This window comes from Anser cygnoides, chromosome 4, assembly GCF_040182565.1.
Source record: "Anser cygnoides isolate HZ-2024a breed goose chromosome 4, Taihu_goose_T2T_genome, whole genome shotgun sequence".
Lineage (NCBI taxonomy): Eukaryota > Metazoa > Chordata > Aves > Anseriformes > Anatidae > Anser > Anser cygnoides.
Window position 1 is genome coordinate 12,951,092 of NC_089876.1, and position 22,707 is coordinate 12,973,798.

Sequence of the window (22,707 nt, forward strand, 5' to 3'; positions counted from 1 at the left end):
GGACAAGGCAACTTCATCTTTCAGGAGAAAAGGCTAGATCCCTCTGTAGTTAGATAACAGGCGTGGTTTCATGCTGGTCTATTGTGGGGGCCTGTACTGATGACAAAGCAATGAGAAGTGGTACTTGGGAAGAAGCAGCAGATTTCTGAATCAGATTTGCCTGTGTGTTGAAGATTTCTGAGTTATGCCCCAGCTGAAACTTTGCAGTATTTGGGTACACAGAGGACCCACGTGCTTTCCCTAGGGGGAAAAAACCTAACTTGTGTAGCTTTTCCTGTAGTGAGAAAGCTTACTTTCGTAGGAGTTGCTTTCTTGAATTGGGTCTCCTAGTTCTCAGGAACTTGGGGGAACTTTGAGGCTTTTCTCCTATGTTGGTTTTAGTTAAATATGGCCTCTGGGTTCAAAAGTGATGGAGGGATGCAGGTATGGAGAGGCACAGTAGTGGTGAATGCTCTGTTTCCATTGGAAACCAATCTAAAAATATTCATGTAGCCACAGCTCAACTGTGCTACTACTTGAAGCTTCTGGCTAAGCCTGTGAAACAGCACTAGAGTCTAAGCCAGTGAAATAAAAAAAGAGTTAAAGTGGTAGTCTCTCGTGAGCCTTCATTTGGCCTGCAGTGCTACAAAGAAAACCTCTCATTGCTTGAGAAGGGTCCCAGCAATTTTCCTTTTTGTCTGGCCCTGAAAAGCCAGATCAGTTTTGTGACTTGCTTTGTTGAGACTGTCAGCCTGCTCCCTGAGCGGGGCTAGCGCCGTCCTGACAGCTTTCTGTAGGAGAAATAAGGGAAGAAAGATTCTTGCATCAGCAATTCAATTTACATTGCTTTCCCCCCCTCCTTCCCAGCACAAAGGTGGTTTTGTTCATGCTCAAGAGCCAACAAAAAAGTTTGGCTGTGCAATGAGCTTTCCTCTGGAGAAGAGGGAAGGGGTAGACGATGTGGCTGGTGGCTGCAGAACACAAACTTCTGCATGCCCCCTCCTCCAGGTCACCCGGTGAAGATGGTTTTTGTGTTAGCAAGTTGTTGTCTTGTTTCACACAGCTGTGCAGCAGCTAATGAGGCAGCAGTTGCTGGGTTTGCATCCTTGACAGAAGTAATTTAGTGTGGTAGTCAGGTGAGAACTTGAAAGAAAAAGGTTCTTTCACCACATTAGTGGGGCTCGGAATGGCTGAGTATTTGTTTTGCTCACATTGGCGTTTGTTTTTGTTCAAAACCTTTGGCGCTGTCAGAAACGTGGGAGATGCAGAGCAGTTAATCCTTGCAGCCAACACCCACCCAGGCATATCAAGACGGTCCTTACTTGAGCAGGCTGAATAACATTAGAGTTATTGAAATAAAAATAGAAGTTCTCCCAGTAGTTCCCTCTCATGTGTAATTTCTGATGATAAAATAGGTTCTGATTCTGCAAAGGTCTTATTCACCTAGGAGTTAATCTAATCACTTTTTTTATGTAAGCAAGGATTTGCAAATTCAGAGAATTATCCACGTTATTCTTCTTCCTGTCAGCAATGAAGCAGATATACTGAATATGTGGGAGTCTCTTGTGTCTATTAGTCTTACAGAAAGAGGTCTTGCAAGCAGAGAACTACTGAGCACATTTCAAGGTTTAGCTTACAGCAGGAAGAAGGCCCATGTACCCAGGGCAGTAAGGCACAAAACCATCTGGGTAACTGAGTGCCTTGCTCTGTGCTGGAGTCCCTTGGACAATAGTGGAGGAAGTTAGGGTTAGGAAAGATGCGTGCATTTATCACCTTTTGCTGCTGCAAATGGCAGGGATTTACATATTTTGAAGCAAAGAAAGAAAAACTGTTGTCTCCATGAGAAAAGTAAATGACCTGAACATACATGGGAAGTGGTCTGGTGTCATTCTTTAAGAGCTGTGTGCCCTTTCTCAGGCTCAAGGCCATGCAGTTTGCAGGATAATCAGGCACATAATCCTCAGCAGCTTCATACGCTCAAGCGAAAGTACAGGATGAAGGACATCTAAGCTAGCTTTCACAGTCTCTTTGCAGTTCTTTTGGCTATAATGATTTAGAGAACAGACTCTGGTGTTTGGTACTGCAAGTTAAAATGTTGTCTTGGGCTTTGAATGGGGAGAAAGAAAGGTCATCCTCTTCCTTGCTGCTGCCTGTGCAGAGACATGAGCCATGGGAGAGCTGCCCTCCATCAGAGGAGACCACCCGTTGAACTGGCTGCATCCCAGCACTGTCAATGAATCTCATCAAGGCATCACATGAATATCTATTTATACAGGAGTGAGGAAGGGTGGAAGGAAATGAGGGTGAATGAACTACCTTATTTAGAAGCTCCCTGTGAGCTTGCCAAAATCCCTTAACACATATCACTTAGAATAAAAATTACTTCTGGGTGTAAGGAAGATTTAAATTGTCTTTTCTGTATTGCTAAATAATGTTTACCTGGGGAGACACAACATGTAAATTATAAATGAATGAGGAAGAGCTGGTGATATATTAGAAGTATTATCTCCAACCTGAGGCCTTCAGTCAAAAGAGAAGGTCGTCTGTTAATGTTAAAGAACACAGCACCAGGTATTTATGTTTCATATTTCTTCTTTTTTGAGTTGAATTTTCTTCACATAAACAGTGCGGTGCTTTTCTGAGGAGACATGTTCTATGTCTTCTTGTTAGGCTTCCTAAATTATATTATTCTGTGATAGATTTTGTGTTTCAGGAGATAGAGTAAGGATCTGTAGTGTGCTGAATGACTGCTCTTCACTGGTGTGCAACAACTCAGACCATGCACACATTAAGCCTCATTTCCCATAATCCATGTTCCTGTAATGGAATTGAAACTTTTTTTTTTCCAGAAACATTATTAAAGTATGCCTTACATCATGCTGAGTCAGACAGCAGTGTATAAGAATTACTAATTAGCCCCCAAGAAGTATTCTTTGTGCTTTGTTGAATGATAGGGGGCATATTTCTTAAACTCCAGACCTCATATTCCTCATTTACAAAAATGGGGCTGGAATTATTTGCAATAATAGTTTATGATGTAGTGAAACTGAATTATTTGGGACAGGATTGTACTGGGCAAATGTGCTGGAGAAGGGAGAAGTGTATGATCTATTGAATTCCTCTCCAAATATTACCAGTGAGAATGAGCAAATTGGAAGTAGATGTAGACTTGCCTCCTGTTTGCTGAAGTGAAGGAGGACTTGTGAGGGGGATATGTACCTGTCCTTCTTATGGGCCTCTGGGTTTCTGTTCCCACAAAGCAAGAGAGGACGTTTGAGACCTTGGTGTCTCCTGGGGCTGGAATGGTTCTGTACTGCTGAAGCAGCAGAAACCATCCACTGATGAAGTGCATAGGCAACAGCAGTATTCCTGTTTAATTGAACTCTGCTTTTGTAGCTGCTAATTGTACTCCTTTTATGTTTTTTTTTTTTTCATGTTTAAGCTGTATCATTACACCTAACAAAATGTTTGTTGTTACCTGCTGTGATTTTGAATAATTCATTGTATTAATATGCAGTTTGGGACCATCATATATTCTCTCTGGAGAAAACCAAAGGTTGATTCACTGTTTTTGTATCTTTGAATGTGAATGGAAAGTAGGGTTTGGGTCACATGGTCTTTTATCAGGGAGCTAATTTTGAATCAGCTAAGCAAGTGAAAGAAATTGCAATGAAGTTAGAGCATTCACAACATGTGTGAAATGTTTTCATGAAATACCTTGCTAAAGTACAAAGTAAATTGAGCAAATCAGACCAGGACGTCCACAAACAACCGTGTCTTGTACTTTCAGTTAATTGTTTCTGCAGATGTAGTCATTGACAATAACGTGTTTATCTTACATCAGTGTTACTGCCGCTATCAATGTCATTTGATTTTGTTTCCTTTTCTTAATGGATGGGTTAGCCAAATCTAAATATAAAAATCTACTTTTTCCATTATAATAGGGATTTTTTTTTCAGTGAGTTTTGTGAGTTGCCAGGGAAACACGAAAACACTGAGGTAAGGTCAGAAAAATGGTGGCATGCCAAGCATTGTTCCTAGTTTTTTGGTCCCAGCTTAGGACCGGATAAACGATATCGCTGAGGAGTCCAGCTGTTAGCTGATACTGGCAGTAAGTTCTCAACAAAGACAGGTGTGGTATGTTTGTTTGGATTAGGAGAAAGTCAGCGGGAACACTGCAGGGAAGGGTCACCATGTCTGGAAAAACACAAAAAAGATTTTGTTTTTCACCCCAGTCCTGGGCTGTTTTATGCAGTAGCTTCATTGTGGCACTGTCCGTTTGTGCTTCATTACTGTCTCAGGGCTGCATTGATTCCATCTCTTGTACAGTCTCTACCAGCCAAGATCTTTCAGAGTATGAAGCTGAAATCTTCTTTCTGGCTATCTTCACAGATAATTATAGAATGTTTTCTCATTTTCCAAATAATGAAAATACTGGTCCTCTGAACATGAAGCAGACTGGTTTAATGTTAATACAAAGGTCATTCCTAAAGGTTAACTGCTTTGTAAATATCCAGATTGTTCCCTCCACTCACTACAAGTTTGCAATCTGCTTAATATATGCACAGTCAGGAAAAAGCTGTAAATATAATGCTAAAAGCAGACACTTGTAACTATTGCTCTTGCTTTTCTTCAGCTTATGCAACTGTTTGCAGTAACTTGGTGCCAGCAGAACTGTTGCGTCCTAGTACTTTGGGCTTAATTTTCTGTCTCCTGACTGCACTGTTCTCATTCCAACCCTCTTGAACAGATCTGTGTGAGGAGGGTTTGCAAGACCAAGCCCATTAACTAAAAGCCACAAGTACATAACCAGCTGCTTAAGCCATCAGTCTAGAAGTGAGCTCACCCATGAAGCTATGCCAGCTGAAGTCCTGGCTGAAAGCACTTAGTAACCAAACATTTTGACCATAAGAATCCCTCCCCTCAAATCCCACCCAGACAGATTGCACTATCTGCGTCTTCCTTTGCAAGTGACTGACTGAACTTCCCACTTCCAGGGGTTTTCCAGTGAGTCTGTCCTACCTTTTATCTGTAGCTTGATGAGAGCCATTCTTTTCTCATCCACCTATTCACAGCAGAGCCTAAAAGGGCAGAGGTTATCTGCATCCATGGCCTTCTCTCCGCAGGCACACCCAGAGGATCTCTGGTGGTAAATAGGATTCTTGCTCCACAGGCATGCAAGTCTGTTGAAGGTGATGAGGTAATCAAGGTTATCTCCAAGAGCTCCTTATAAAATTACAGTCTAATGCATTAACAAGCTGTAGGAGAGAAGGGTGTATTTTATAGAAATGTAGTCAGAAAGTCTGAAACTACTTGCTTAAAGTGGGTGGAGAAAGCTGATGGAGTGTGATAGACATACAGAATTTTTTTCCTGTTTGCAGAATAGATACTGTTGATTAACTGGGCTTAGTATAGCACTGCATATGTTAACTGAGCATAAAATTGTTCCTACTACTTGGAAAATGCCTACTATTTGGATAAACTTAACAGGCCATGCTCTGGATGTTATTGCACATGTGAATTTTTGAAGTTTTAGTTATACTCATGCAGATAAAGCCACTGGTTTTTGTGAAATTGGTATCAAATTGTTTTCCTGTTCTAGTGTCAATATTTTTATTTGTAGTAAAAATGGAAACAAATGTAAAAAGAAATGTGGAAGTTATACCTATAGCATGTATATTCTGAAAAGCCTCATACTCAGAAACAACGCTAGGGAATCCTCAGTTCACACATGCCACTTAGTGCAGGTGCCCCCAGGAGATGTCAAATGCTTGTCTGTCAACCAGGCTGCTAGTTTACATCCCTTATCCTATAATCCTAACCCATTCTGGTTTGTGCTTTATGGTCGTGCTGACTTCTTGTTGTCTAGAAAAGTCTCTGCATCATTTTTGGAGCTGTTCTGGACATGGTCTTCTATTCTGCAGGCATGGGCTGCACATGTTGCTCCTAGTGCATCATCCCGCATTTAACCATATTAGAATATTAATAGAAAGCCAGTGGCTTCATTTCCATGCTAGCTGGAGATTGGAATTGCAAATTAGAGTTACCTTCTTGGTCTAGAACTGGGATTTGCATAGATGTCTACATTTATTTAATAGCTGAATAAAACATGTCATAGTGACTACAATAGAGGGTCAAATTTGTTGTTCTCAAGTCTGAATGCATGCCATGGATGTGCATGTACTTACTTCATGGCAGCATGAGTGCTGGGCACCTGCTGTTGATTTGTGTCCTCTCCCCTTCCCAATACCTTGTCCTGGTTTTAATGCAGAAAAGATTTTTACAACATCCAAGTCTGGATAGCATCTCCTTGGTGCTGTGTCCTGTGCAGATGTATAAATTCCCTGAGCATTGCCCATGGCCATTTCAGAGGGGTTACTGGTGGATGTATGACAAAATGGAGACGGTTATAGGAAAGGGCTGAGCAAGTAGCATCAGTAAGAAAATACGATGGAGTGAATACACAAATTAACAACTGAACTTAAAAGAACATGTTGAAATATAACTAATGTTAATTAACTCAAAATCTTTTCTTTCCAGAAGCAAAACTGTTGTTGAATTGATGGGCACTAGGGAATTTTAAAAAGTGAGAGGGAGGGAGAGAGAGAGAGAGAGAGAGCGCCTTAGGAAAATGATTCATTGTGTCTGACTGTAAGCTTCAGGCTGGGAACATACAACAATTACAGGTCTTTGGAAAAGTGAAGGATGAGATTTTAGTGGGTCTCCTTTAATAGGAAAATGCTGGATACAAGTGTTTGATGAACAGCACAGAAGGTTATGTAGCAGTCACAGCATATTCTGTCTTATTTGGGACAGAGAGCCAGATGCATCACTGTTACATAAGCCTGCTGACCTGCGTAGAGAGCTTTGTGATAATAGGAATTTGAGAAAAATAAATCCTTTTCAACTTAGCCAATGCGAACATATGAAATTAGTGTCTTTTTGAGCTTCTTTGTTGCTTTCTCTGGAGCTGCACAGTTACATAGATATGTTTAATGGGGAAAACCCCACAAAACATGTTATTCCTTGAAGGGCTTGCTTTTGAAAGTAAAGTGGGGAGGGGATGAATACCTGAGGTAAGGAGGAAGAGTGAAAAGCCTCTGAAGGAAATGAAAGTGCTGTTTGCTGAGTAAATCCATATGTTTAGGGGTCTGGACCACAAGATGTGTTGTAGACCAGCCATAGTGGCCTATTATTTCAGTGGTGTAGATGGAAAAAGATCATTCCATTTTGCAGAGGATTTTGATAAATTTGGCTTTTTTCGGATTTGAAATGAAAATTAGTTTTGTTTGTTTGTTTTTACCCAGTTCTTAATTGTTAAGACCTGGAACTGGAAGCATCAGAAGCTTCGGGGTCCCCAGCTCAAGGCACTCTGTCTGCATCCTCCGGCTGATGGGGATGCCAAGGAGTTGCACGTTTCCAGAGCCTCCAGACTCTTGCTTCTTGTCCTTCTGCATGGTGGGCTAACAGGGAGCTGGCAGCCTTGGAGTCTACGAGCAGGGGTACTCCGCTCTGAGTTTCTTGGCAAGCTGCCTAATGAGATCTGTAGAGGAGCCAACAGCTTAGGAGCTCTGCAATCTCTGAGGCGATCCTGGAGCAATAACTTCTTTCAAACTCCCACTCTCTGTCAATCTGCCAGCAGTGCTGTTGAAGACCAGGGAAGAGGACCTGGCAGGAAATCAGGCGTGATTCCTGCAGCCTCATCAAAATCCAATGTTCTGTGAAAAGTGTTTCTGACCGCTTTTAGTACCCCCGTGTGGAAACCCTTACAAGCCAGCACCTGATCTTGGAGGTCCTGCATCTCCTTGCTTTAGATATAGTGCATGCAAAGCCCAGTGAGGAGGAAAAGAGGATAAAGAGATAGGTACATCATCCTAGTGGCTCCGCTAGTTTGGGATCATCTCTGTACTGGTCTGGGATTTACTAGTTATGCCCATATACAACCATACGCTGGGTCAAGCAGCAGCCTGGAAATCAGCTCCTTGCCACCCCCACCTTTACGTAGCTCTGTAGCTGGGATGCAGGTCAGCAGCAGCTCTTCACGTAGTGCCAGGCTGCCTGTAGTCTGATGGCCTACAAATCCCTGTTTTCCTTATGGTATTCGAGGACATGGGTATTCTAGGAAGCCTAGCAGCTGATACGACGGTACAGCAAAGGCAGATGAAATATGTGTTGGCACCCTGCACTTTTTCCCCTGCTTACTTTATGGCTGACCTTGAAGTCTGTGTCTAAGCAGAGATATTGGTCCAGCACAGATAGGAGAATTGTCTGGGCACGTGTGTCCCAAGCATGTACTTAAAATTCAGTAGACATCCCCAATATAAGTTATAGCAGCCTAAAGCCTGCTGTAATTTATACTTATCCACAGCTACAGACTGACATTTCAGCAGTCAGAGGTCCCTGGAGGGTGAGCATGTTGTCACTTTTTCTAGCCACAGAGCAGGAGGATGGTAGTACAACAGACTTTGGGGCTCATGATGGCCCCTGTAGGGTGAATTAGGACTAATGATGCAATGCAAACCTGCCCAAATGACAGAGAGAATCTGGGCCACTGTGTTCATTTTGTCTGATTTCCAAATTTTTCAGTGCTCAAGGGGACAGGATTGCAAAATGTTGACTTCCTTCTATGGAGGTCATATGCTGAATGCTGAATCGTCCACCACAGGGATAAAGCTTAACCAGGGAAACTTGTTTTGCCTCTGTAAATATCGATGGGAACAAATGTTTTTTCATCAATAATTGTAAAGCAGATAGATTTGTGATAAAATCATTTATTAAACTCTGCAGGCTATAGATTGTTGCCTCTGAGCAAAATTTGGTGTTGGTCCTTATGCTTTCCAAATGACTAGGGGACTGTCCAGCTGAGCTGTGGGGTGTCCAAGGCCCTGCACCCACTGCCTCTGACAGACAGGGCTGAGCAGGCTGCCACAAATCTCCTGCAGGTTGGTTTGGCAGCAGGGTGAGGAAGCAGCCACAGAAAGCCTACGATTTCCTATTGATTTTCTATTCTAGTGACACTCTTTTGATTGCTACTTAAAAAAACATCCTACCTACTCTAGCAGTTATTCTGGCTTGCAACAGTTTTTTGTAAAGATGAATCAAAATAAAAATAAATAAAAATCTCAAATATCTCTGTGTTCCTGTCTTCCTAAGCTTTTTCTCTGATGTGCAGAGCATCCAGAAATCCGTATCTCAGATGCTATCTAATCTGTTCTGGATGAGCATACATCATTTTCCCCTGCATGGCTGAAGGGGTAGTGAGATCTAAAACGCCTTGATGAAATGTGAATTTACTTGCCCATTTTTCTTACGCTGACAGCAGCGAGGCAAACCTGCTGATCAATTACTTGTATGACTGTGCATTTAAGGGGAAGATATTTCTTTGTTACTGCTACAGCTCTGCTGCAGCAATTAAAAAAAAAGTGTTTAAGGAGGTCACAATAACTCTGTAAGTGTCTTTGGTGACTAAACGTTACTCTCTAAATATGCAGTGCTGCTGATGATTTTTCCTGGTCTCCTGTGAGTCATAAAATCTTGTCTTACATTGAGTGAGCCATTCTTAATGACCTTGACTTTTAAAGAAAATGTCTGTGACTCCCCCTAACTCAAATAATGTAAATGAATGTTTTTTTCTAAAGGACGTTTGTGGTACTTTCCAGATCGCCAAACATCCTGAAGGACAATGGCACCTCCACATTTGCAGGCACCAGTGCTCTTCCCATGACAAAGCCCCTCTGGCACAAAGGTTGCTGTGGCATAGATGAATGCAACCCTTGGTCTTCTGGGTAGATTTTACCCATGCAAATATGAATACGTCTGTCTGGGAAGATCATCTGGTAAAGAGACAGCGCTCTCCTGAGACTGAAAGGCCCAGATGGCTTCTACTTCCAAAGATCTTATGTTTTCCTGCTCACGTGTACTCTTTTCTGCCAGCAGGTCTTTCAAATGCTCATGGTTGCACTTACCTCCTTGGCTTCCCCAGCATCGCCCACAGACCCGCTCTGAGGCACAGGGTTTCCCCTCCTTGTCTGTTAATTCAGTTTGCAATGCCTTGCTGCAAGGAGGTTGAATCAAGCCCAGCAAATGAAGCATGTTTTTTTTACAGGCTTCATATCTGTTACTTACTCTAAGTAAATCTGTTCCAGTTCTGAGAAACTTGAATTGCACATTAGCGGCAGAATCTTATCTTTAAAATTATGATGTTAAGGATACCTCTCTGAGAACCTGCAGGGAAAAGGAGTGGCCCACCAGCCCCTTAAGGTTTGGAACTAGCTGAGCTGATCGTGCTTCTATTTGCATATGGGTTTTAGGGCTGCACGAGTGTTGTGTGTCAACCTGGGTGTAAGATGTTCATCACTGAAATAAGCACCGTGTGTTCTAGTTGCACACGCATAGTGACATACTGCTGTCATATTTGGGGGTGCTGTGCTCTTCTTGTCTCTATAGTGTGAGGTTAACTCATTTGTATTAGCTTTTAAATCCATTATAACTGTCTTAATGAGAGATGTAAAGAGATGTAAATAAGTTCACGTCTTCAGTTTACCTTAGGATGAAAAGACCCCATACTTAATAAGTGCCAATTTCAAGGCTAGTAAAAGCTCTGGAGTGTATAAATGGAGTGATGTCTGTACAGGAAAATCAAATCAGTAAACATCTTCCTGTGGAAGATGCTTTGAATATAAAGGTAGTTTATTTGCTTCTTATTGTAAATTGGAATAGGGCCATTCTTTAACTAGGACTAGCACTGGGTGAACTTTTTATCATTTAAAAAAAAAAAAAGATTCCAGCTGGTTTTATCTTTTGTCTGTGTGTTTCTCAACAATCTGTGATCAGACTTTGAGGTTTCTTAGTTTGTCATTTCCAATTTTTGGACTGCTTCATACCAGCATGTTTCACGCTACGCTCCTTGGCAAGCTGGCTTGCCTTGGCTGCATTTTCAAGACTATGGGTTAGAGATTGATCTTGTAAGTTCACGTGTTACTGCTGCCCACCTGCAAAGTTCTGGAATGTCTGATGTGCAGGAGGTTAGGAATTGGGATTCTTCTGTAAGCATTAGTCTGTCAAAGCTGGGTGTCTTGCATCAGAACAAGAAGTATTTGCAAAGATGTTATTTTAGAAGATATTTTTATAAGCAAATATATTATATAACTATATAACTATATAACTATATAACTATATAACTATAACTATATAACTATAACTATATATATATATATATAGTTATGTCATTATTAGAAGAAATAAACTTCCAGGATGGTGCTCAGCACAGTGGTGAATTCCTCTCCATGCCCATTTGTGAGATTTACATTTGCAACACCTGGTCACTGTGATTACCCAACCCCAGTTAAGACTCCTAAATTGTTCTTCTCCAATCAGTGTGAATATAAGTGTGTGTTACATTTTCCTGAAAAGTTCCATACCGTTAAATAGCATTGCTCATATGTTTTATATTGACCAGATTCAACTGTTAATGAAAGTAATGCATTTTGCATAGAATTTGATTAAAACAAACCTCATTCATCACTGCTTGAATTCATTTTCCCAGGGCTACTCTGTTAGTTTGAAAAGAAAGAAATTGCCATAAATCCAGAGCAACAAAGTTGAATCAGATCTATAAATGTAACACAATTTAGTATGTAATAACTTTATTAAGCACAAAAATTAGATTACCATGATTTCATTTTCTAACAGAAGATAATTTATTTATGGTTTCAAGCAGCCATGGCTGTTTGGTTGTTGGTTTGTTTTTTTGTTGTTGGTGGTGGGTTTTTGTTTTTTTGTTTTATTTTTCCCCTGGGATGCAATTGGCATAGCTTTTCCTTTCCTCTGAGATATAGCCAAGCTCTGTTGGCCTTTAGTTGTAATTGGGATCAATATGTCTTCATTCAGAATTTAATGAGATTCACACCTCTTGAGCTCCAACATGAATCCATCAATTAAAATTAACTTTATAAACAGCAAGTTGTGAATGAGAAGACCACATCAAATACTATTTGATTTTCTTTTTCCAAGTACAGAAATCAAACGTTTTTGTGAAGATCAGTATGCTTTTGGTTAAACAACATTTATTTACCAAATGGCTGAGGGATGCCATGTGTATTGTGGTAAAAAGCAGCTTTGCAACATTTCCTTTCTTGCAATCTCCTTCACCAGTTTTTCTATATTCAGATAATCAAACTTTGTCTAAATAAAGAAGTTTATATTATGAAATCAGGTTGTACTGTAAGACATACATGAAACAATTTATGGTAGATCACTTTTATTAAGACGTATGCCACAGACTTTTAATTTTCTGTAATTAATAGAAATTATAAAAATGACTGGATGCTCGTGATTACATTAGTCAGACCAAGTAAAGTATCTTTAACTTCATTATCAAATGCTGAAGAACATCACAAGCCTTCATGCCTGCCATTTTCTCTCATTTGTGCTGTCGTAGCTCCAGAACAATGGTAAAAGCCAGTGGTGCTTCAATGATGCCAAAGGGGGTAATATGTGATGCTTGGTAATGGCCAAAAAGAGCAGAGTAATTATTTTATATTTTGCAGCATACATTATTTTCAGGTGTTCACTGTATATTCTTCAAACATTTGTTCACAGATTATATGTATGTCCTTGTTGGAGATAAAGAAATTTTATTAATTCATTGAATTTTTCACTTTCTTCCCTTTAAATACCTCTAAGAACAACAAAAACAATGGTGTACCTACCCTGTATATCAGGGCTGAGGCATAAAGCACTCACTGTGTATTGGTGACATCAGATCTTTGATGTTGTGTGTTAGTTATTATCAGCAAATATTCCCAGTATGCATTGGCTGAGATTAGTCAAAAAGTAGAGTGATGCTGTTGGAATTACATGATGGTCTACTGCCTAAATTCACCTCAAATACTTGGAAAGTTGACAGACATCATTTAGATATGCTTTTTACAGAGGTATCACAAGTTTTCATGCCCTCTTTCAGAGAATCAGAAGAAAATTGTGTCTTTCCTATGATCTTACAATTTCCTGAGACTTAGTGCATGATGAACAAAGATAGATGGGAATGGTAAGGAGCAGCTAGAACAAATAAATGCAGGCACCACACAGAGGTTATAAAATATTGAAGAACATCAAGTGGGCACATGAAAATGGATCGCTGATCTTTGCTATGTTGGGAATGATTCAACCCTGGCTTAGGCAGTGGAGCACATTTTTATTTTGTAAGGTTACCTTTAAGGCTTCAATGTCATGAAGAAATCAGTTTTGTTTAATGACCTTCTGCATTAGCAGTTCTTTGTGTTGGTGACTGAAATTGATTTTGCTCCTTTTGTGATGTGGAGGAGCATGAACCCGGCCTCTGCATCGCTGCTCAAGCAAGTGCTTTAGCCATAACAAAGAACAGGAAGCCAGCAGATTTCTGAGCACCAGAAATACCCATGCTGAAACTTATAGGTTCACTGTTGATAAAGACTCAGCTGGTTTTTAATCATTATGAAGCCCTGCTGGAAACTGCACCTTTGTGCTTATGCACTGCGCATGCTTGGTTGATAATTTTCTTTGGTAAAGTGACATCATGAAGACCACCTTTATTTGCCTCAAGCATTTTACAAAAGAGACATCCTCGCTGACAAGAGTAATTACAAAACAGTTCAGTAGTCATTTACGTTGCCATATTACTTAGAGTTAGATAAGTGGTATGAAGAAAAAGAATGGGAGGTGGGTGAATAATAAATATGTCAGGAAAATAAGACTGCAAGGAGCATAAAGGTCGAAAAAGACCTGGAGTAGAGAATAAAATGAGGGATAAATAAGTTCATATGGGAAGGAGCAATGGAAAGAACGTGAAAGAGAAGGTGAAGAGTCTGACAAAAATAAGAAACTTAATTGATGACTAACTTTCAAGAAACAAGCTATAAAAATGGAAGGAAATTTTATGCAAATAATGACTTTAAGACTGTAAATGCTCCCAAGTTTTGCAGTGCCTGTTTCACAAATATCCTTTAATGTTGACTTTAGAAAATTGAAGAATTTGATTTAAATTTAAATTGGTGGCTGACAAAAATGTGGTCACTAAAGTGAAAACAAAACAAAGCAAAACAACAAAAAAAGTATGATCATTGAATTAATGAAGTTTGAATCAGGCTCTATTATTCTGGCCATACCAGTTTTCAGACCTGATATGTTAAGGATTGTTTTCCCTGTGAAATAGTCAGTAAATACTGGCAATGATGGGTGGCTCCTGTGCAAGCAAATGAAAGGCTGAAAGTGCAAATTCTGTCTTCTAAAATAAGATGAGTTTTAGGAGGTCCTAGGGACTCATCTCTCTGATCCTGCATAGTTCCTATATGCACTGACAGGATAACAGAGAAGAGATTTTCTGTTAGTGGAAGGCGAGAAACAGGAATGTGTTCCTGACTGGTAGTGTCAGGTGATGGTTGGGCTTGATGATCCCATGGGTCTTTCCCAACCTAAATGATTCTGTGATTCTTTAGCCTAGCACCAGCACTCATGTAGCCTTCCCTTTCTTCACCTGAGGACAAGAATGACCTGCAATGGACTCTGCTTGTTGGCAGTACAGCTTAGGGCTCTATGTGACCATGAAAAGAGAGGAAACTCCAAAAACTGGTTTGGATACACCTACAGCAGAGATGAAGTGTAATATCTTAGGAAGTCTGCAGAAAGCTTCTGGTGTTTTATCGAATCAGAAGTAGGTCTGAACATTTGCCACCTTCTGATCCAAGATGGAAGTCCCAACTAGTGAGTACAGAAGGACTGATTTCAAATCTCTCATCTCTAGGATTCACAGCTGTGCTCTTGCACAGCTGGCACACTTCTGGCTCAATTAGTGTCTCTTGCATACCTTACTATTTTTGTTTCCTACAATATCCCATATAGCTTCTTCTCCAAAAATTATGGCCTCCCCATTATTACTCTGCCTCATTCTGCAAGATATTTTTTTCTAGTTCTGTTCTTCCTCTTCCAGCTTGGAAAAGTTTTCCTATCCTAAGGTACAAGCCATAAGGTCTCTTCCCCCACCCAGTTTCTGATTTTATTCTTGTGGAGCACATGTTGGAGAATGGGATGTGTTTTATTGATGACAGTTAATTACTATTGCCAGCTGGTTATTATAATAATGATTACAATATATCAATTTTTTAGAATTTTGTATGTGGATATCATTTCCCATGCTCTTGATGTACTAAGATGTATGTTTCTGTAACAGATATCAAGTTTTAGCCAACAAATGCAGGCAATGAATTGATGTTATTTAACAGTAATAATGATTCCCCATTGGAAATTGCAAAGCCAGACTTTGAAACTTGATATTTGAAGGAGGATTCAAATGATGAATTTGAAGTTGTTCTGGGAAGAGGCATAGAAATAGAGCTTACTTGGAAAGCTGGATTTGTGATGGTTATCATCCCTGGAATGAACTTTATCCAAAAGTCTACTTCTGTGGATCCCTGCCAAGGGGATTATGAAACAGTGTTGGGAAGATGGCAGGAATTGCTCTTTCTCGTATTGATAAATGGATGAGAGGAACTTGACTACAGGAAGGAGTAGCAAAAGTATAGGATATGCTTTTCATCTTAAAATCAGTGAATCATGGGAGAACATCTTGATGTGTTTAAAACAATTCAGTTTCCACAACGTGTTCTCTTAATGCTGGAATTATTGTGTTTGTATGGAAGCACCAAGGCACACTACTTTCCAAATATTTTATTTTGGCCTTAAATGAATAATGTTTCTTTAAATTGTGGAAATCCAGATTCTTCTCTTACATTTTTCTCTTTGTATTTTCTCCTTCCTCTTATCCAGGGAACAATGTTTCACTCACACAGAAGAAGCAATACTGCTCTGAAGGAACACTGAAAAGTTCTTTGACCTGGAGGTTACCACAGCTGCTTCGTTATGGGAAAACTGAGAAGCTGCACTGATTTACCATCTGCCATGTTTTAGCCACAACCTGTAGTGAAAGTTGGCCTTGTGAGCCAAACTGATGTGTGGTTTGAGATTTTGTTTGTTTGTTTGTTTTTCTTATGATCTCAGCATTTGCATTTTAAAGAAAATTCTATGTTAAATACAGACCTCAGTCTTTATGGGTCTGCTTATGTAGGCATGTAATATCTTCAGCCTCGTATGGTCTTGAGAATTCCTAAACAATGCTTTGATCTGAGTTAGGATGCTGAGTAATTCTGAGGATATGTTACTTGAGGTGCTGGCTATGAAATGAGATTTTTAAAAGGGTAAGTAGGAATTGAGGAGGCACTTGGAACATTAAAATACTGTGTCGTAATACTCTAGATTGATTATTTCAACCACATGAGTAGGCCACACTGAATTTAATTTTTGGATAAGTTATTCACATGCATACATGCTTTTCCTGAAGTAGGTGTTTTTGTAACTGGTTGGTAATATTACATGTAGTTGCAAAATGTTTTTGCATCACTATGTATAAAGCACGTTTATGCACCCATATCCCCTGCTATTCATATCTGAATACCTATTTGTGAAGGCAGGAGATGTGAACACTTGTGCATAGGTGGTTGTATGGATATGTACATTGCTTTTTTAACTAAAGGCTTGCACACAGCACTGTTGAAGGCAATACTCAGGTTGACCTGAGTGGGAGTAGCTATGGGTACTGCTCTCCAAAACACTCCCTTACAATGTAATGCACTTTCACTGTTGATAACTGTTTTATGACTTGTATGTCCTCTTTTTTTTTTTTTTAATGTTGAGCTAGTTGCTAGAATGTGCTGGTCTTTACAAAGCTTTGTCTCCCGGTAATAGCAGATATTCTTTGAAAGGAGGCAGAAGGATATAAACTGTGGAATCCCAAATCAGATTAATGTAATGTGCATTTCTAGATTATGATTAGTAACAAGATGACACGTTGGCATGGTAACACTTGAAGCTTAACTACAAGTTCTTAAAATAAAGCAATGACATATGTGTAGGTTTCTCTCCATGTGCATCCCCTCCACCTGAAAACACGTATCATTTCCACAACTCTCAGGCAATTAAACCCTACTTCTTACTTTTGAATTAAGTGCTGAACTAAAACATCATGCCTCTTTCTTAGTAGTTATGCATAATCTCCCACCATGAGTTATAAATGTTGATAATGAACTTGTGCATTTTGCGACATCTTAGGCTTTCTGCCATTCGGTTTCATTTTAAAATGATTAGTGTAAGGAATATAAAGCATGCATCATTCCTTGAGGTTTGTACCACATTGATCTTTAAATTCTGCCACCTCCTAATATGAAAATCGTCTTACCAATATTGGAAAACCCTGTTTATTATTCAAATTGACAGACTGGTGGGTGCATTTCATGTGGCTGAGGATTGGCAATTAAAATCCCAACTTTACCTGAAATCACTGTAATAAAGTGGTAAAGTTTTTCATATGAGATTATCAGCTGAGACTGAGAGCCTAGCTATTATTTTCTGTTTGCCTTATGGTGGAAAGTGCTGTCTAGTTGCTATAGAGTCTGTTCAGTTTCCTTTCACTAAGCAGGAGCTAACTTGTTTAGATGTGCTGTCTATGGCAAATGTGCCAGGCGCTGCTTTACATGTGTCATTGTTTTGTGTTAAACTTTCTCAGAATGCAAAATGGGGCACTTTGTTCGGATTGCTTTATATGCACAATATTGCTTTGACCAAATTCCTTACAGTCAGAGTATCGAGACGCTGCTAAGTTCTGCCTAAGTAAATACGGCCTTCTTCTGTCACTCTGTGTGGACAAAATGGGCAGTATGACATGAGGATTTCTTTGGCAGTTCATTTATTTCCATATACTGTACTGTATAGAGCATCACAGGATATTGAAAATGCAGCTTACAGTATTTCCACAGCTCCTTATGCAATCTTGAGAGCCTGAATTCTGTTCTTCACACCAATATGGATGGCATATGCTGGGAGTACAGTGATTGACTCCTGCACGATAATCATGTTACATTCACAATAATACAATTGCCAGGAAATATTTCACATACACACTTCAGTTCCCAAGTTAAACCTTCTGCTAAGGCATGGCTGATGTTTGTCCTTGTGGGCTTTTAAAAAGTGGAAGCCCTGATCTGTTGTGCTTCACAAATCTACCTGCATTTCTAACTTGCAGATGAAGGATTTCAGTATTTGAATTTTCCGTGGTTGTGGGGTGGAGGAAGGGACATGTGCATGCTGGGTTTTGCCACTAATCCTTCGGAAATCCTTTAGTGCCTTAAGGAGGCAGAGGGGAAACAGACATGAGGATTACAGAAATTTGCTCAAACCTCTTTCCTGCTTCAGCAGAGTTACTTTAAAATATATTGTGCCTTTGGCTCCAAACATATTTGCATTATAAATCAGTAGCTATGGGATTATGGACAAGAATTTTTGTCCCTGTACAAATGTTAGGAAAGAAAGTATACTGTTTCTTATGTAGGATGTGAATTAAAAATACAGCTAACAAGTTCTACATTGGCATCCATGCACAAACCATTATTTGACAATGACTTGCAAGTTGAAGGTAAAGCCAAAAAAAGGAGGAAGTTTAAATGTATTAGATGAAACACTTGTACCACTGAAGTGTCCAGCAAATTTCCACTGGGAAAATTTCTCCCTGGAACCAAGATTTCCTGCTGTCTTCTACTTGGCTAAATAAGTGCTCACATTTGATAGGTACTAAAGCATCACACTCTGTTTAATGTTTTCTATACACATAGGAGGAGAAAAGAGTAGTTGTGGAGACCTACCTTGATTTGGAGTTGTTGGGATCTGTGGTATAAATTTCTGTTCACTGTTATTTCTTTATGTAACAGACTCTTGCTATTGGAATATGAATATGCAAATGTAAATTCCAATATGGGAGGTTACTGTGCAGTGTGCACCAACCGATGCTGAATATCTGCATTTCTCCACTCTCTGAATTGTGGTTTTGTCCTCTATAAAATGAAGAAAAATGTAGTTAACAGGACAAAAGCACTTTTTGCATAAAAAAAAAAATACACAAAAAGCCTGTGTGAGGCAATTCATATACTCACTGATGGTCCTAAGTGGATCTTAGGAAAAAATGAATAAGCCTTTAGCACAGGGGGGAATTTTATCTTCTAGGAATTAGGAGTAATTTGATGGTACAGAGCTACCAAAAAAAGAAAAAGAAGGAAAAAAAAAAAAGAAGGAAAATAGAAAAAAAAGGAAAAGGAGAGAAAAAAATGTGGGCCTGAGAATCAGAGAGCTCAAAGTGGTGGTTCTCTATTTTGCTCCCTGTGATGACAAAAAAGTTTTAAAGAATATGTAAATAGTTCAAAGAAAATCATTACACGGCTCACAGTACGTCAGACAAGATGCAGCATGGAACAGATTTTAATAGCTTGTTTATAAATTAGGCTTCTGTCTTTTGTTTGGAACTTAGAAAAAGAAACCATGTAAATTAAATAAGGAGTAAAGACTCACTACTCACATTGGACTGAAACAAAGATATTTCCCCACCTCCTGAGGTATTCTTGAGAAATCTGGGATGAATAATGTATGGAGATCTTGCCTTTTGAGCTCTATTGCTGTGCAGATATTTAACTCTTCTGCACAGCCACCAGTGTGATGGTAACCAGAAGTCATGAAGAGAAGTTGTTAGGGATGCAAATTGGGTTCCTTCTATTTGAAGAGGTGCCAAAGGATGCACAAAAAGGCTGGGGTTTATGGTTTGATACTTGTTAAACAGATGTACCAACTTAGGTGTGTTTTTTTCAGGGGGGTGGGGTTGTAAATAAATGCAAAAAGTTTAAACTTTTTGGTGTCAAAGTGGAGAAGCTAACTGAGAAGTTTCAGTAATATTAAAGAGGCCTCTCTTGCTTTGATCTGTTCCAGTAAAACCTTACAGATAACTTTTCAGCAAAGATTTCCACTCTAAGACATGTCATGGATATGAACTGTACATATGTACTAATTTTCAGTGTAACTAGGGAGGATACAGAATTGTAATGAAGTCACAAAGTCTACTTGATGATTATCACAGATTTGTAACTCTCACTTAAATTATGTAAGATATGTTGACATTTTATCTTGTTAACAAGATGTATTTTTCTATGTTAGTTAAATGTATAATTTGTATAATTTTGTATATTAAATGTATGCATATTTTAAATTAAAAACTTTATAATTTTAATTATTTTTAACTCTAAAATGGTGATGGAGCTTCTGAAATATAGTTGTAAATGCAGCTGTATCCCTGCACAGAAACCTAGAAAGTCTCCATTTCGAGGAAAGGCCACCAACCATCAGCTATTTGGTCTGCTAACAGGGTAAGGAAGCCCAAGCTTTCACTCTGCTTGGCAGAGGAGCTGCAATTCAGCTTTTGGTGACTTAGCAGAATTAATGTGACTTAGCAGAATGCTACTGACTGGATCACTTGCTCAGGAAGTGGGAAACCTGAACCTTCACCAGCTTGTGGAGTTTTGGATCTATGGTTCCTACATGTTAAGGGGCCATCCAAATCACCAAAGCATAGGATGGAATTTTGTAGGGGAGGAAGACATGGCAGCTAGACATATAACAGTCATGTGGAGCAGAGAGAGGGAGTCTCAGTGACTCAGCTCCCTTTTCTGGGAGAAAGAAATCTTGGGTCTCTCTCACTCCTTCAGGGCAGCTCATTTCTTCTCCCTCCCTCCCTCCCTCCCTCCCTCCCTCCCTCCCTCCCTCCATCCCTTCCTTTTTTCTGATAATTATGTTCTAAAATATACAATAGCAAAAACAGGTACAAAATGTACGTTGAATGTTCTCTGAGCCCCTGCATCAGGGAAGTCCTGTTCCAGCTCTTGAAATTCACAATGCTGAAGGAAGAGTTCTAGATACAACTGCTAAGTCTGTAAACTTGTTGGACTTTAATTGAAGGTTTTTGTTGAGTGAAGCAAGCATGTCTCCAGGTCTTCTGCTGTCTCTCATCTAACCTATTTGGAATATAATTCATTTTCCATTGATGCTATGCTATGTCAATATAAACATTAAAGGTCCTATAGGAAGGGGATGCACTTGCAGTCAAGTTCTGTCCTCTTTTCACCAAGTTATGCCAAGACAGGATGAGATGCAGTGTCTGCAGGAAAATATAACAAAACACTATATTTCTCCAAAGCTGCATACATATTTTTAGGTAAACTCACAGGGTGACAGGGTATCAGGCTGTAACTGGGTCTTCTTCTGGAGCAGATAAAACTACAATTTCATCTCATAGTGAACAGAAGAACAGTACGCATCTGTTCATTTAGAGCACGGGTTTCAGTAAACTAGGGGATACAGTTCAAAGAACAAATAATTTAAAAGCAAAGAAAGTCTGATATGATTTTATGCTTATTTATAACTTGAAAGTTTAATGCTGTTTTCTAAAACATTGATTTGATGTGTTCTCCGAGTCTTGTGGTCTCTTAATGCAGTAACATTAAGATGAATGTGTTAATGTTAAAAAATAGCATTTTTCCTTGTTATTTCAAAAAACCTGAGCAGTTTTAGAAACTTGAGCAATGTTAACTAACTAGAACCCACGTGTAAATAGAGTCCGTCTTTCTTGGCTTTGTGGATGTTAAACAAAAGGTACTCCTCAGCTCTGAGTCATTGAGCAGACGCATGCATCACATATCACATATCTGACCTACTGTGGGACCATCAGAAACATTTATTTCTGGAGCTTAAAATTCATCACTTGATTAGAAGGATAGATTTCATAAAATGAATAATTTTCCCATCACTTAGGAAGACATGAAGGTCACACGTCACACTATATCTACTACCCACATATTTCAATAACTATGAGGGTTTGATGTCCTGTGTAGGAGCAAGTGGACTTTTTGTTTGTTTTATTTCCACCCAACATGATCAATAAATCTCAATGTTACCATTTACAGAAAAAAAAAAAAAAAGAAAAAAAAAGATTTGCCTACATACTAGGGAATTATTTAAGGAAGCATCAAAGCAATGCCCTAGAAGCTATACATTTATTTATTTTTTTTTCACACGGCAATGAAATCTCCATATGATATGACTGCATTAATGAAGTAGCAAGGTTTATTAAGTGAACCGTGGAATCCTGGGCATCCATGCTCGGAAACACCAGCCGTGATGCTGCACCTACCCAGACTCGGAGCGCTAATAACCATAACTTTTGCCTGGTTCCCCGACACCCTCATGCGAACAACCTGGTGTTCCAGGGCATCCAAGCCGGGAAACGCAGCAGAGGAGGATGCTTGCCTCTGACTTGCCCAGGTGTGTTACATCGCTGCTTGGTGCATTATTTGGGCCCGTGGGCAGCTGTTCATGACCCGGCTGGCCGCCCGGGTCCGCTTCCGATGGAACCCCAATGAATCCCCGGGGACCTCCAGCCCCCCAACTCCTCCACCGCTTGCATCTGCCGCCTGCGGGCCCGCCGGGTGCTGAAGGGACAGCTCCGCGGGGGCGCGCCCGCGCTCCCGGGGCTCCATTGGGAGCGGGGGGGGGGGGAGGATGTTCCGCGGGGGCGCGCCCGGCGGTGCCAGCGAGGCTCCGCGCCGCGGGACCGCGCAGCGCGGCCGGGGGCCGCAGGGAGGAGCGGGGCCCCCCCCAGCCCCTCCCCGGGCACCGCCGCAGCCTCCTCCTGCGGAGAGAGGGAGGGAGGGAGGAAGGGAGGGAGGGAGGCGGGGAGTGTGCAAAGTGGGAGAAACTGCCCCCCCAGCCGGCCTGCAGAGATTTCAGATTTTTTTTTTTTCTTTTTAATTTTTTTTTTTTTTCCTCGTT

The 22,707-nt window shown here is 40.1% G+C and overlaps 1 protein-coding gene across 9 annotated transcripts in view; it reads left to right on the forward strand.

The window, feature by feature from the left end:
- Window positions 1-20,561, forward strand: part of C4H4orf50 (chromosome 4 C4orf50 homolog) — an 82,435-nt gene extending 61,874 nt beyond the window's left edge. For 2 of the 9 annotated variants that reach the window (XM_048046161.2, XM_048046189.2), the window contains one exon: window positions 15,781-20,554. Coding sequence is in view for 1 of the 9 variants with exons in the window: in XM_048046189.2 (XP_047902146.2) it covers window positions 15,781-15,834 (54 nt within the window). In the remaining 8 variants the exon portion in view is untranslated. Of the gene's footprint in view, window positions 1-15,780 lie in introns of all 9 variants that reach the window. The other 7 variants (XM_048046157.2, XM_066995629.1, XM_066995632.1 and 4 more) reach the window with 6 other exon arrangements.
- The last annotated feature ends 2,146 nt before the right edge of the window (window positions 20,562-22,707 follow it).